This window comes from Monodon monoceros, unplaced genomic scaffold, assembly GCF_005190385.1.
Source record: "Monodon monoceros isolate NGI ecotype Baffin Bay Population unplaced genomic scaffold, NGI_Narwhal_1 Super_Scaffold_18, whole genome shotgun sequence".
Classification (NCBI taxonomy): domain Eukaryota; kingdom Metazoa; phylum Chordata; class Mammalia; order Artiodactyla; family Monodontidae; genus Monodon; species Monodon monoceros.
The window spans coordinates 79673441-79686756 of record NW_021703774.1 but is presented as its reverse complement, the minus strand read 5'-3'; the positions used below and the strand labels follow the sequence as shown (position 1 = coordinate 79686756).

Genomic DNA, 13316 nt, shown 5'->3' with positions numbered 1-13316 from the left:
CACGGGCCCAGCCACTCCGTGGCATGTGGGATCTTCCCGGACCGGGGCACGAACCCGTGTCCCCTGCATCGGCAGGCAGACTCTCAACCACTGTGCCACCAGGGAAGCCCAGAAATAACCTTTTTAATTGCACAAATCTCTTCTCAACCAGATGGCAAGCTCTCTGAGGGAAGGCATTATGGCTTAAAATGATAATGTTGATGAAAATGGAGACAATAATATTTACCACCCTCTGTATCAGTACTTTGTAAATACATTGTTTCTAAATCTCAAATCAAAGTCTCATTCCTATGCAACGCTTCAAGAATTAAGTGACTTCCCTTAAGGCATGAGATGGTACGTGACATAACTGGGATTCAAGCCAGTTCTGTCTGGCCCCAAAGCCCATGCTCCTTCTCACTGAAGGGGTCCAGAATAAGCCACTGTGGCATAAAAACTATTTTGGCTGAAGGCATTTGAATTCCTGAAATCTTTTATCTGCCTAAAAGTAGAGCCTCCCCAAAGAACTTGTCATCACTCTAATTTTCTTTTCTCAGATAGACATTATCACGAAACTATCATATCTGCCATCTCTTCTCCTAAGGGCCCATTTATCTTTCCAAAAAGTCATTTCGTTCTCCCAGAAGTGCTCCTCTGCCCCATTCCCCATTAAGATGGTATATAAGCCCCTCCTTGAATCACGTTTGTGAACTCGCATGCATAAATAGCTAATTAAATCTTTTTTTTTTTTCTCTCTCTCTTGCCAATCTGTCTTTTGTCAGGTTAATCTGTAGGCTGTAAGAAATGAACCTGAGAGGGTAGAGGAAAGATTTTCCTCCCTGACATTATGAACAACAGCAGAATGGGCTCCTTAAATCTATTGTCTCTCCACAGGCTTTGCAGAAGAAGTGGAAATTTGGGAGTTACTTTGGTGAATACCTTACTCTAGATTCCCTAGCACTTTGTATGTCCCTTTGTCATAGCAGCAAGCATACCGGGCTGGTGTTGTATTATTGCAACTGTTTCATCCACTTAACCTCGAATTCCTAAGGACGGGACAGCAAGGCTTATTTTTATAACCTCCGTACTTAGCACAATGTAATAGGTTCTTCTTAATGTTTATTGACTTAAAAAAAAAGAATATAGTGATAAAAATCTTACATATCTCTTGAAGAAAATTAGCAAATATTAGAGATACCAAGGAGAAATGAAACATCAATTACCCACCAATCAATTACCATTGTTCTTATTTAACTCTGTTTCTTTCCAGTCTTGGTTGAATGTTTGCTCTCATGTTGAATGAAGAGATGCAAAGGAAAAAAGAAGCAGTTAAAACTGTCAGACTCCCTAACTAAGGGGCAGTGAAGTGGTGCAGGGGCTCATCTGGAGGAGACCTCTGCCCCCCTCTGGGAATTACTTGCCTATTGCAACCAAGGGAAGATTCTTTTAGAAAGAACTGCTGACTCCCATTTCTGTGGGCTTTTGCTAAGGACTCTGGCTGACCACTTGCTAGGATGGAGAGCTGGTGGGAAGGTGGAGTCTCAAAGAGGAAGGACAGGTCAGCATTGGGTCTGGACCACCCTGGCTACCTTGACATTCTTTGAATATTCTAAATAAATAAATAAATAGCTGTCTGGGGCTTCCCTGGTGGCACAGTGGTTGACAGTCCGCCTGCCGATGCAGGGGACACGGTTTGTGCCCCGGTCCGGGAAAATCCCATATGCCGCGGAGCGGCTGGGCCCGTGAGCCATGGCCGCTGAGCCTGCGCATCTGGAGCCTGTGCTCTGCAACGGGAGAGGCCACAGCAGTGAGACACCCGCGTACCGCAAAAAAAAAAAAAAAAAAAAAATAGCTGTCTGATTTTCACACAGCAAATATTATTAGGCATAATGTTTTTAGGAATAATAAGTTATGTGTTTTCTATGATTTGCTGCTTTAAAAACCTGTAGAGTTTGGGAGAGAAGAAGGTCAATAGTTGCTTTAGTTCTACCTAGTTTTACTATTTTATTTAAATATCTTGCAATGTCTAAGGAAGTGGGTATTGAAGATAAAGACTTTAAAGTTCATGAGCTGGTCACTTTCCCCAACATGTGGGGTTTAAGTTGCTATGGCCAAGTAGCCCAAGAAGATGCTGCTTTGGGGGTGGGCACATGTGGATGTGTTGGGGATAGGCAGAGGGGTTCCCCAAAGAGCCTTCTGACAGACTGATTTCTGCTCCTCCTTTTTCAGGATGTGAAGATAACCCTGGATGGCCTGTCTTGCCCTCCCTCCCTAGTTGGAGACTTGGATGAGGGGCTGACTAGGTCTGGCTAGGGCTTCTGGGGAATCATGTGGGTATTCCATGATGGGGAGTTGGAAAGGAGTAAACCAGTCTGGTTGCCCTTTTCTCTACCTGGTTAACTTCCATACACAGCCCTTTCCCAACTAGAAAACAATTGACTATATAATAATGTGAGCCATCACTGTTATTTTACAGTATAGCAAAAGCTGTAACTTACTAAGTGAAAAGAAAGCAGAGAATGGGTTCCAGTGAAGCCAGGCAGTGAACTTTCTTTCTGAACATCTACCTCCAATATGGGAGAGAGAGCATTTCTTCAGGGCAGTGTGGAGGATTAGGGGTGTCTGTGAAGGAGGGGACAGGACATCTCCCGCTATGGTGTGGTGGTTCGGGGTGTGATGCTGCTATGTCAGTGAGGAAAGGCCTGAGAGAAGGGGTCTACAGTTTTGCAGTGTCTCCCTTCCAGGAGCCTAGAGACTTATCTCTTAAGAATGAACAAAGTGAGAAGAAGAAATAAAGATAAAGGCATAGCAGAACGGAACAGCAATAATCACCCTCGATTTAAAATGGTACCTTGTGTCATGAAAGACAAAACCCAATGACCTCTTCCAGATTAAAGGCAACTGAAGTAACATAACAACCAAACATAAGCCTGTGATCCAGGATTGGATCCTGGGCCAGGAAAAAACAAATGCTTTCTCTTGCTATAAAGGATATTAGTGACAACTGGTCAATTTAAACGTGGAATTGTATTAGTATTAATTTCCTGATTTGATAAGCATACTATGATTATGTAAGAGAAAGTTCTTGTTTTTAGACAACGTCTGAAGTATATAGGAGCAAAGAGGGATTGGGTCTGCTACTTAGTCTCAGACAGTTCAGGAAAAAATCTGTATATCTATCAAGAGAGTGTGTGATAAAGCAAAAGGAGTAAAATGTTAACATTTGGGGAATCTGGGTAAAGGGATCATGGAATTCTTTGCACCATTTTTTATAAGTCTGAAATTGTTTTAGGTGAAAAGCAAAAATAATTTAAAAAGGAATATTATTTTCAAAGCACTGTTATATGCTTTTTGTTATTTTTAAATCTAATAATGAGACCTCCTAAAGGTTAGATTTTTGAAAGGTTTAAATGTTAGGAAAAGATGTTTCTATTGTGCTGTGTTGCTCTTCTATAGTCCTCTCCTCTGGACCAGATCATTTGCCTTCGGTGTGAAATGTTTGTTCTACCTTCAGACATCCAAAGAAGTTACGTGCCAGTAAAACAGAGGGTGTCAAGTCACTCCACGGTTCTGTTCATCTGTCACTTTAGACTGAGTTAGAGAGTAAATATATGCTTCCATGTTAATCCCTTTCTGCCCCCTCCCCGCCAGAATGTTGCCTTATGGGGACATGGCCCACTCTAGGAGGTATACTGGAGAAATGAGATTTGGCCCCAGGTGGTCTAAATTTAAGTCCCAAGATCTAATGCTTATTAGTTATGTATCCGTGAGTAATTAATCTAATCTGTATGATTGTCAGTTTCCCCAGGAAGCTAAAATAATGCTTGTTCTATATCACTTTCTAGAACTGTTGAGAGATCCAAGTAAAAAGATGCATGAAATGCTTTGAAAAATGCTCCATAGACTTTGGTTGTTACTGTTTACAGAATTTTGTATAAAGCTGGGGGTGGGGGGGGGGAGTGTATCTCCAAGGCCCTGTTTCTAATGCAATTTGACCCACCTTACGTCTTGTCCGTGACACAGACCTAGGGGACAGTCTGACTCAGCATTTTCCAGTGCCTTGAGCTGATATTTACAAAAACAGCTATCATGCATTAATGGAGTACCCCCTATGTCTGGGTTCTTCACACCTTTCATCCTTACAAAAAGCCGGATTTTAGATATAGAAATTAAAGCTCAGAAAGACCACGTGACTTGATCTACGATGCAAAGCTACTAGGAGGCAGACTGTGGGCTTGAGCCCAAGTCTGTATGTAACTCATGGTCTGAGCTCCTTCTACCACGTGACCTTGGGTCTCTGGTGGCCAGTGAATGAAAGCCAGTAGAAACTCTAGGAAATGAACTCAGAGATAGAGTAATTTTGCCTACTGGCCAGCCCAGAAGAACTGGGTTGTAACTCAGTGTGATATTGTCCACATTTCAAATTCTCCACCATCCAGACACCCACTCCAGGCAAATAAGACTTGGTTTGAGTTTTGGAACTCAAAGGAGTATTCCTCCTGGGGAATATACCCATCTCTACAAAGCAGAAAGAGTTTGCCACTTTCTTACCCATGTTTCAAACATATCTTCTGGGCGCAAGCGACGTAGAGTGGGTCTGAAAAAAAAAATAATAAGATGAGCTTTGTTGAGTAGGGATTACCTTGGCTGACACCAAAGCCTCAGCACAGTGAAATGTAGAATGAGATGTTGGTCCATTTTCAAGAGTGTCTACGTACCTGTTGTCTACCCTAATGAGACAGAGCAGATTGACCCTGTTGTGTCACACACAGAGCTGGGCCTAAAGCTCTCAGCCTTTTCATGGGCCCATTTGATCCAAGGATTATAAAATCTATTACAAATAATGGTTCAGAGGGCACGGAGTCAGCTCACTCCCAGGCCAAGAAGCCATTTCCCTCCTCACATACAGCTGCCACTCCTGAGAACCCAGAGCAGGCCCAGAATGAGGGGACCCAGGAGAGGAAACAGCCCAGAACTACAGTTGTTTTATCACCAGGGTCATCCATCAAAAGCCCTTTGGGGATGTTCGGAGGAGCAGGTAGGATCTATCTTTTGCTCATGGTTTCATTTCTTTTTGAATGTTGACAAATACTGTTAGACATGTTGATATTTGTTCCTCCAGGTGCTGCATCCCTGTAGGGACCAAGCTGACTGGGTGATGTAATCATGATGCTCCAGGTTCAACGAACCTATGTGAGCATGTGGAGGGGAGGGTGGGTGGGTGAGAGGGTGAACCACCACCATATTCCATGTTCCAGTATTGTCCCTCCCTTAAGAGCTGGGGTCAGCAAACTACAGCTGGTGGGTCAAATCCAGCCAATGGCTCCTGTTTTTATAAATAAACTTCCTTTGGGACACAGCCACACCCATTTGTTTACATATGGCCTGCGACTGCTCGCACACTATAACGGCAGAATTGAGTATTTGCAACAGAGACCATCTGGCTCATAGAGCCTGAAATATTTATTATCTGGCCCTTTGTAGAAAAAGCTTGCTGATCCATGCTAGGGCTGGTGGTATCAACGATTCCTCTCCCAGAAGTTCTAGGCATATAATGTTCATCGTTGACTAAGTTACTCAACTACCCTGAGCCCAATTCCTTGATCTGTAAAATTAGGATGATAATAATTACCCCATAATGTTGAAGAGTAAGTAATATAGTTTCCAAAAGCACCTAACATAGTACTTTAGGAGGCTGTCACTAAATCACTATCACTATCATTGTAGAATTTACTTACATCCTACTGTATGAAGTGATTTCCTCACTGCAGGGAGGTGGTCTAACCTTGTTTGCAATGTAGACCCATATTCAGAAAATATAGCAACATCCCTGCCACTGATCAATGACCAACAAAGCCACACTACTGAGTACAGGTCTGCTCGGTTACTAACTCCAGGTTGTTGCCCTTGGGGGTCTGAAATGGTAGGACTGAGAGGCTTTTCTCCATCTCCCAGGCCCTGGATCCCCCCCTGCCCCCACCCCTGCATGCCATCTGGGACACCTTTGGTGCTCCTTCACAAACTCCACAAGCTCCTCTTCTGTGTAGGGTTTGTCAGGGATGGCAATGGGCTCGTCCATAAATGGCTCATAGAAGTCAACCTCATTCATCTTCAAGGACAATTTCTTTGCAACCTGTAACAGTTAGAAGTAAGACAATAGTTTCCTTGAACACTAGTCTAGAGTAGCAATGGGTTGTCCGGCTACAAATGTGTGTGTTGTCTGCAAAAGACATGAAAGTGTATGCATGGTTTTTTCTTAAACATTGAAACGATAGGAACTCATCACCTAACTCATCGGTCCACCTGGCTGGACCGATCTACTTTTATGATCAAAGGACAGATAGAAAAAAACTTCTCTGGCAAATGAGATCCAATCAGGGCCAGAGAGCAGTCAGAATGAAAGGTGGGAAATTTAATTCCACCATCACCATCACTCTACTGTATTTGCCAGGGGCTGGAGGAGGAAGCAAATGTCAACAGATCATGTTCAGTGTCCTGGGATGTATGGATTTAATTGAATCAGTTTTTATAGAACAGGCAATTGACAGAAACCATTTAAAGCATACAGGTACTCAGAATCAGAGGCCAACTCAGGAATCTGTCCTCGATCAGCTCATAAACCCTAATTGCTATTTTGGTTGAAGCATTGGCCCAAGGGTTGTCTCTCAGTCCTGGGCTTGTTTTATGGTTTCTCAGGCTCTGGGAACTGCATGGTTAGTTACCTGTCAGAAGGTGACCCACCATCCTGGTTTGTCCAGAGTGGAGGGGTTTCCCAGGATTCAGACTTTCAGTGCTAACACTGGGTTAGTACCCAGCAAGCTGGGATGAGTTGCTCACGCTGTACCAAATAAAAAGCATGGGGAGTCAGCCCATAGCCTGGGAGCCATCTGCGCTCTTCATTAACGTGGCCACGCAGTCTGGTCAGGGCAGAATGGTTGCTGTGTTCGCCTGCAGAGCTGCTGAACTCTCATCTCCTTTTGTGAAATGATTTGAGAGGCCTGGAATGTGCAACGCTCTGTAGAAAACCAAATGCTATTCTTTTCTAGTTCAAAGCTGTGGTCCAAGAAAGCACAGGGATGAACAGTGGTTCCCTTGAAAATAAAGAGGAATTGCCTAAGAGCTGACGCCCTGTGGTGGTAACCAACAGTGTGGAGGCCCAGGGCAGCCGTGACTAATTGGTGACCGGGAGGAACTGGGTGTTACATAAGCTGTTACACAAGGAGGTCCATTCTGAGCACACACTGGTATCCCTATGGCTTTTGTTGTCAATTGCTATTCATCCAGGTCACTCTATTCCAAAAGACATTTCTTAAGGACTTAAGGGAAAGAAATACCAACATCCTACTCAGAGCTAACGAAAACAAACTGTGTTAAGAGCCAGCCATCAAAGAGATTTAATGGTCATGCTGATTTGGTTTTAAAGGACAAGAAGGTGTGGGGTTTTTTTCTTACTTTCTTCCCTCTTCAGTGGGGTGGGGGTGAGGAGTGTGGTTGGAGGAAGGGAGGAAAGAGCAACTCTACAACCACTGTTTGGGTTTACGCACAGTTCTTCACAAAGCTGGGCCCATCATAGAATGGGCTTGAAAATGACATTGGATTCTGGTTTTCTGAGTTCACTTACTACATATTCTAGGAACCAGGAAACTGTGTTTATATGAAGTAGGAAGTGAGCAGATGAGCAAAAACTAATAACAGCAAATATATGGAGTGCTTCCTATGTGCCAGGCCCTGATGCAAAGTGTTTTCAGTTGATTACTTTATGAATCCCCATTTTGACTGTATGAGGTAAGAACTATTATTATACTTATTTTACAAATGACAGACCTGAGGCACAATTTGAGTATGCAATTTGTCAAGCAGAGTGTTCTCAACTAACAATTTGCCTCCGTTCCAACTTTCCTCTCATCTGAAAATTACCTTCTTCTTGACACTGTACAGAAAGGAATTTATGTCCCTTTAAGTATTGCCTTGACACTGCGCATGTCACAGTGAGAGGTTTCCTTCTACCTCTTGTATCATGCTCTCATCAGTTCATCCCTAGCACAGTCTGCTAGAACGAAGGCTTCCTGAAGGTGAAAAGGAGCTCATCAGACCCTCCATTGAGGTAAGCAGTGGAGACGCACCTATGCACGTGAGTGTGTATGTGTATATGTGTGTGTATGTTAGGGTCTGTAGTGTTAAGACCATGAATGTAAAGTTGGATTATGATGTTCGTAAGTTTAAGTCTTTGGAACCCTGAGCAAAATTTTCCAGAGACCTATTCACTATATCCCCATCACTACCATAGAATTTCCTTCTTTTGAATCTCAGACAATTCCTTTCTTCCATTCTTTTAATTGTATCTTGGATGGTAAAGACTGAAGGAGATTTGATTGATTGAGGCATTGATTCTTTCATTCCTTCAATAAATATTTAGTGGGGTCTACTATATCCAAGGTTCTGTTCTGGGAGGAGACCTGTTTCATGGATGGTAAGAATGGATTTTACTATTAAAAACTCAAGAGGTCCATGTAATGAATTCTTTTGTACTTAAAAAAAAATAGTTGGAATGGAGTATGCCAAAGACAAGAAAGTTACAAAGTACAATTTTTTTGACATTTGCATGTGTATGAATTTTGATAACAGATGTTTTTCTACAAGTTAGCAAGCCATTTTGGTTGTTGCAGGTGAAAACAATTCAATGAATTTAGGTCTTCTCAACATCTGTCTTGCCCATCAACTTGTTTAGAGAATCACAGCTTCTTTTGGACCAATATGGTTCAAAAAATGATTCTGCTTCTCACTGTTCACTCCAAGAAAAGAACAGGCCAGTGGGAGATGGCATGAGATGATTAGAACTAACTTTTTCAGGCTGTGAGGTGCCATAGAGTGGACACCATCCTTAGCCCTCTGACTCTTGCTCCATTTGCTTCAGGGAGGTTAGGCCCTTGTGTGGCTTGATGTAGGATCAAGATCCATATAACAGTGCTGGTCCCAAACCTGTGTGCCAGGTGAAATCTCTCAGGGAGCTTTTAGAAAAATGCATATTTCTGGGCCTTGTCACAATGCTAGAAAAATCCAAATTTCCAAGATGGGACTCAAGAATCCTTGCTTTTAAAAGCTCCTTGGGGCATACCAATATGGACAGTGGTTGGAAACTACTAAACTCCCAAATCTACATCAGCGGCCCTGATATCTCATCCTCTTTACAGTTCTCCAGCTCATATAATACATTTAATATAATATATTTATTGCATTGTTTACTTACTTTCTGTCTTCCCATCTTTTCCTTTCCCAGACCTTACCCACCAATCCCATATACTAAACTCTAAATTCTACAAGGATAGGAATCTGTTTTGCTCAACGTTGTGTCCCTGGCATCTGGAAGAGTGCCTGGCACAAAACAGGCACTCAATAAATGCTTGCTAAGTGAGTGAATGAATCAATAAATGAAAGATCCTTCCAGTTGAATGTCTTCCCAGCTTGTAGAGATTAGAGCTCATCACGCCATCTTATGTTCCTATATATAGATTCTTCTTCCTAGATTTCCAAATGTTTTCAGTAGCTTTACAATCTTTGCTGCCTTGAAGCAGAGACTTGAGATCTTAAGTTATTGGTGTGTCTTCTCTCGTCTTTCTCTCCTTCATGTCAACAGTGGCCAGGTCCTCTAGTCATCTCAACCTCTGCCAGTTAGTTTTTCATCTTTGGGACTGTATTAGGGCTTCCCGGGCCCTTGCCTCTCCTGACTTCAAACGTCTAGAAAGCACCTCCCCTTCCCCTGGTCCCTCTGGGATTCCCTAGGATGTGTCTCACAACCAGGTCCTTCCACCCATCTCTTCTGCTCTAGCGCCCCCTGCTGGACACCACTGATGCTTGGACTGGGGGCAGCCATGCCTTCTGGACACCACAGTTTCCCCCACTCCACAACTGATGAGTGCAAGTTCTCAAGTCCCAAATGGCATGATCGGGTCCGCTCAGTGAAACAGCTCTTCCTTCTGTGCTCTCTATAGAGGTAGAGAGGTAGAGAGTCCATCTTTCTCTTTATAAATGTTATAAAATCCCACAAGGCTCTGTGAACAAGGGCACTTACGACTCAGCGTCTTACAGAGTTTTTAGTGAAGAGCCTTCTGAGTTTTTGATTATAGCCTGACCTCACCTTCTTCATGGGTCACAGATATGAAGCCATATGGTTGGGCCGGGAGGCACACCTAAAACCAGACACTACCCTGAACTCAGCATTGGGCCAGCCTTTTAAGAACTGAGGCTTTCTTGCTTGGCCTGGCTTGCCCACCTGACTCTCTCTTTCCTCAGATGAGTTCTTACCCAGGAGCCACCTTATTCACTCCTGGCCCATCGTAACCAAACGCCAGCGATGAATTTCCTTTAGGCTCCTCTGGACCTCCCTTTCTCTACTAATATCCCCTCCCAGCCTCCATCCTCCTGGGCTTAGAGGACTGCCTCTTCTTAGCAATAGTACTGGCTAACATTTACTGAGTGCTTACTATGTGCCAGGCGGCAGCTAATCATTTGACATGTAGTGTTTCTCTCTCTGGGGTGCAGCAGTACAGAGCAGTTGACTTTGAAGTCAGGCTGACCTACTCACTGTGTGACCCTGAGCAAATCACAGATCGCTTCATCTCTTGGTGCCTTGGTTTCAGCTTCTGTAGGCTGAGAATCCTAATCCCTCTTATACAGGGGTGTTGAGAGGATTAAATGAGAAAACCTATGTAAAGCTCTTAGCACACAGCCTGACGCATAAAAAGTACTTAATAAATGATGTTATTCCCTTTGATATTCTTGTTCAAGCTCTCTCCCAACTCTAATCCGGACAATTAGGGTAAACTTTCTTCAAGTTTAGATTACATTACTTAGATTATAGAGCTCCCTTCTGGATTATAGGCTTGTAGACTGGGGTCAGATCCATAGCAGTGGTTATGCCTATATATTTAATGCAATCTCTTTTCACCATACTCCTTCCCTGCTCCAGCACCTACAGGCCGCCTCTTGTTTTTCACAGAAAACTTGAACTCCTCAAAGTAGCAAGGCCCATGAGCACTGTTCATCAATGCCTTACTCCTCAGTAGGAGTAACTTTTACCTTTTTTACTTTCAACTTTTACCACTTGGATTTGATCAGGACTTAGTTTGTCCTAGATTTATTTGTTCTAGTAAACGTTGTGATTTAGGGCTTTAGTTGGGGTACGTATGTGTAGGAGGGCGTGGATGTAAGTTTGAATGTATGTGCACTGGGAGTGTTATATATGTGTGGGTGTGAGTGTGATTGTGTGAGGAGGTATGTGTTATGCTTGTATGTTGTGTGAGTGTGTGTACTGTGTGTGGTTACATGGGTGTTGTGTATGTGTGTTCTGTGTGTGTTGTGTGGATGTGAGTATGAATGTGGGTGTGTGGGTGTGCACCCTGAATCTCAAGGGCAGATACAGAGTTTTCTGCTCAATGGTGTGGTACAGAAGAAATGGCATGAGTTTTAGGTAAAGATTGTCCTAAATTGTGATCTCAGCACTACTACTAATTTGCTGGAGACCTTGGATACTACTTAACCTTTCTAAATCGTTTTTCTCATCTGGGAAACAGGGTATTTTACTTTTCAGAGTTGTTTTGGAGTTGTTTAAAGGATTAGAAATAGTATAGATGCAATATATCAAATTGTGCCCAACACACAGAAAATACTCAATAAGTAGCCATTTTAGTAGTAACTGGAGCCAGAATGGAGTACTGCAACCTTAGTAGACCCCAGATAAATTACCCATTGATTCAAGATCCCTCTATCTCTGCTGTTCTTTGGCTTAAAAAGGAACTTGCCACATCCAGAAAATATAGATCCATTGAATTACAGACAAGTACATCAATAGCTTCTCCTGAGGATGAAAGTAACTTTCTGAAGCACCAGGGCTTCAGATGGTCAGCGCTCCTCTCCACTTCATCCCCCATCCTGACCCAGTAGAGGGGGAAGTATGCAACCCCAGGAAGGCAGAGGATGGCCCTAAACAAAAAGGAAGCAGTGACCAGTGTCCTGGCACACTCTGGGCTCACACACTTCCCATTCTTAGTGTTGAAGGTGATAAAGAGTGGTTCATCTCTCTTTATTGGATGCTTTCAGAAATACCCTTACAGAGCTTCTGAATGAATCATCTTCATACTCATTTCTTATTCACTCACTGCCTTATTCACTGCCGTATTCACTGCCGTATTCACTGCCGTATTCACTGCCGTATTCACTGCCATATTTCTAACGCTTCTGGAGAAAGTGTTAATGGATAGAGGATGGTTAATGTGGCCAAAAGAAAAGTGGTGGGAAGTTCAATCTTTAAAGCGGTTTCATAGGTACTTACCCCTTTGTCGAAAGTAGCAAAAAATTTGATGTACGGCTGGAAATGTTCAGCTGCCTCTTCAAAAGCCTTGTAATCTACGAGGAAGAAGAAAAAAGGGAGAGACATTTTCAAGATACACACTGCATCAGAAATTTCTCTTTTTAAATAATGTAGAGAAAGTGGGAAACCAATTAATTCCGATTGGATAGTTATTTAGTAGCCATTATTTAGATAGATAATTATTTGATACTATTTTAAACCCCAAGGAATTTGAACTGACTGGCATTCTATCACCCAAAAGAGGAACTCTTTATCACACTTTTCTGTGTTTTAGGAAATTGGGTGACAGAAAGGAGAAAACAGAAGAAACCAAGAGAGGACAAGGGAGAGAAAAACCAAAAGAAATTTTTTCACTCAAACTCACTGCTAGTTACGTGTGCCCTCTAAAGAGTACTGCTGTATAAGTGAGCACTGAGTAAGAAGAAAACCCACTTAGTATGCAAAGCAACTCAATCAAAAATGACATCACAGAAGAATTTTAAACTTCTTAACAGGAGTACTTCTTTGGGTAACTCCTAGTTTTTCTTTCCCTCTTTTTAAGTTTTCTTTTTTCATTCTGATCTCCTGAGAGATGACTTAAAATTAACTAACCCCAGGGACTTCCCTGGTGGTCCAGTGGTAAAGACTCCACATCGCAATGTAGGGGACACGGGTTCAATCCCTGTTCAGGGGACTAAGATCCCACATGACGCGGGGCAACTAAGCTCGCTCGCCACAACTACTGAGCTCGCACACCTCAGCTAGAGACCTCATGCCCCAAACTACAGATCCCACACGCTCTGGAACCCACACACCGCAATTAGAGAGCCCACATGCCCTGGAGCCTGCATGCCACAACTAGAGAAGAGAAAACCTGCACGCCACAGCTGGAGAGAAGCCTGTGCACCACAACGAAGAGCCCGAGTGCCACAACAAAGATCCTGCGTGCCGCAACTAAGATACGATGCAGACAAAAAAAAAAAAAATTAAC

General features: G+C 43.0%; 1 protein-coding gene across 2 annotated transcripts in view; it reads right to left on the bottom strand.

Annotated features, from left to right (window-relative positions):
- The window catches only part of CASQ2 (calsequestrin 2), a 61503-nt gene that overhangs the window by 16148 nt on the left and 32039 nt on the right, over positions 1 to 13316 (bottom strand). For both annotated transcript variants that reach the window (XM_029229861.1, XM_029229862.1), the window contains exons 5-7: positions 12308 to 12381; positions 5982 to 6112; positions 4531 to 4576 (exon numbers count right to left, since the gene is read on the bottom strand). In XM_029229861.1, the coding sequence (XP_029085694.1) occupies positions 4531 to 4576; positions 5982 to 6112; positions 12308 to 12381 (251 nt within the window). The remainder of the gene's footprint in view (positions 1 to 4530; positions 4577 to 5981; positions 6113 to 12307; positions 12382 to 13316) is intronic.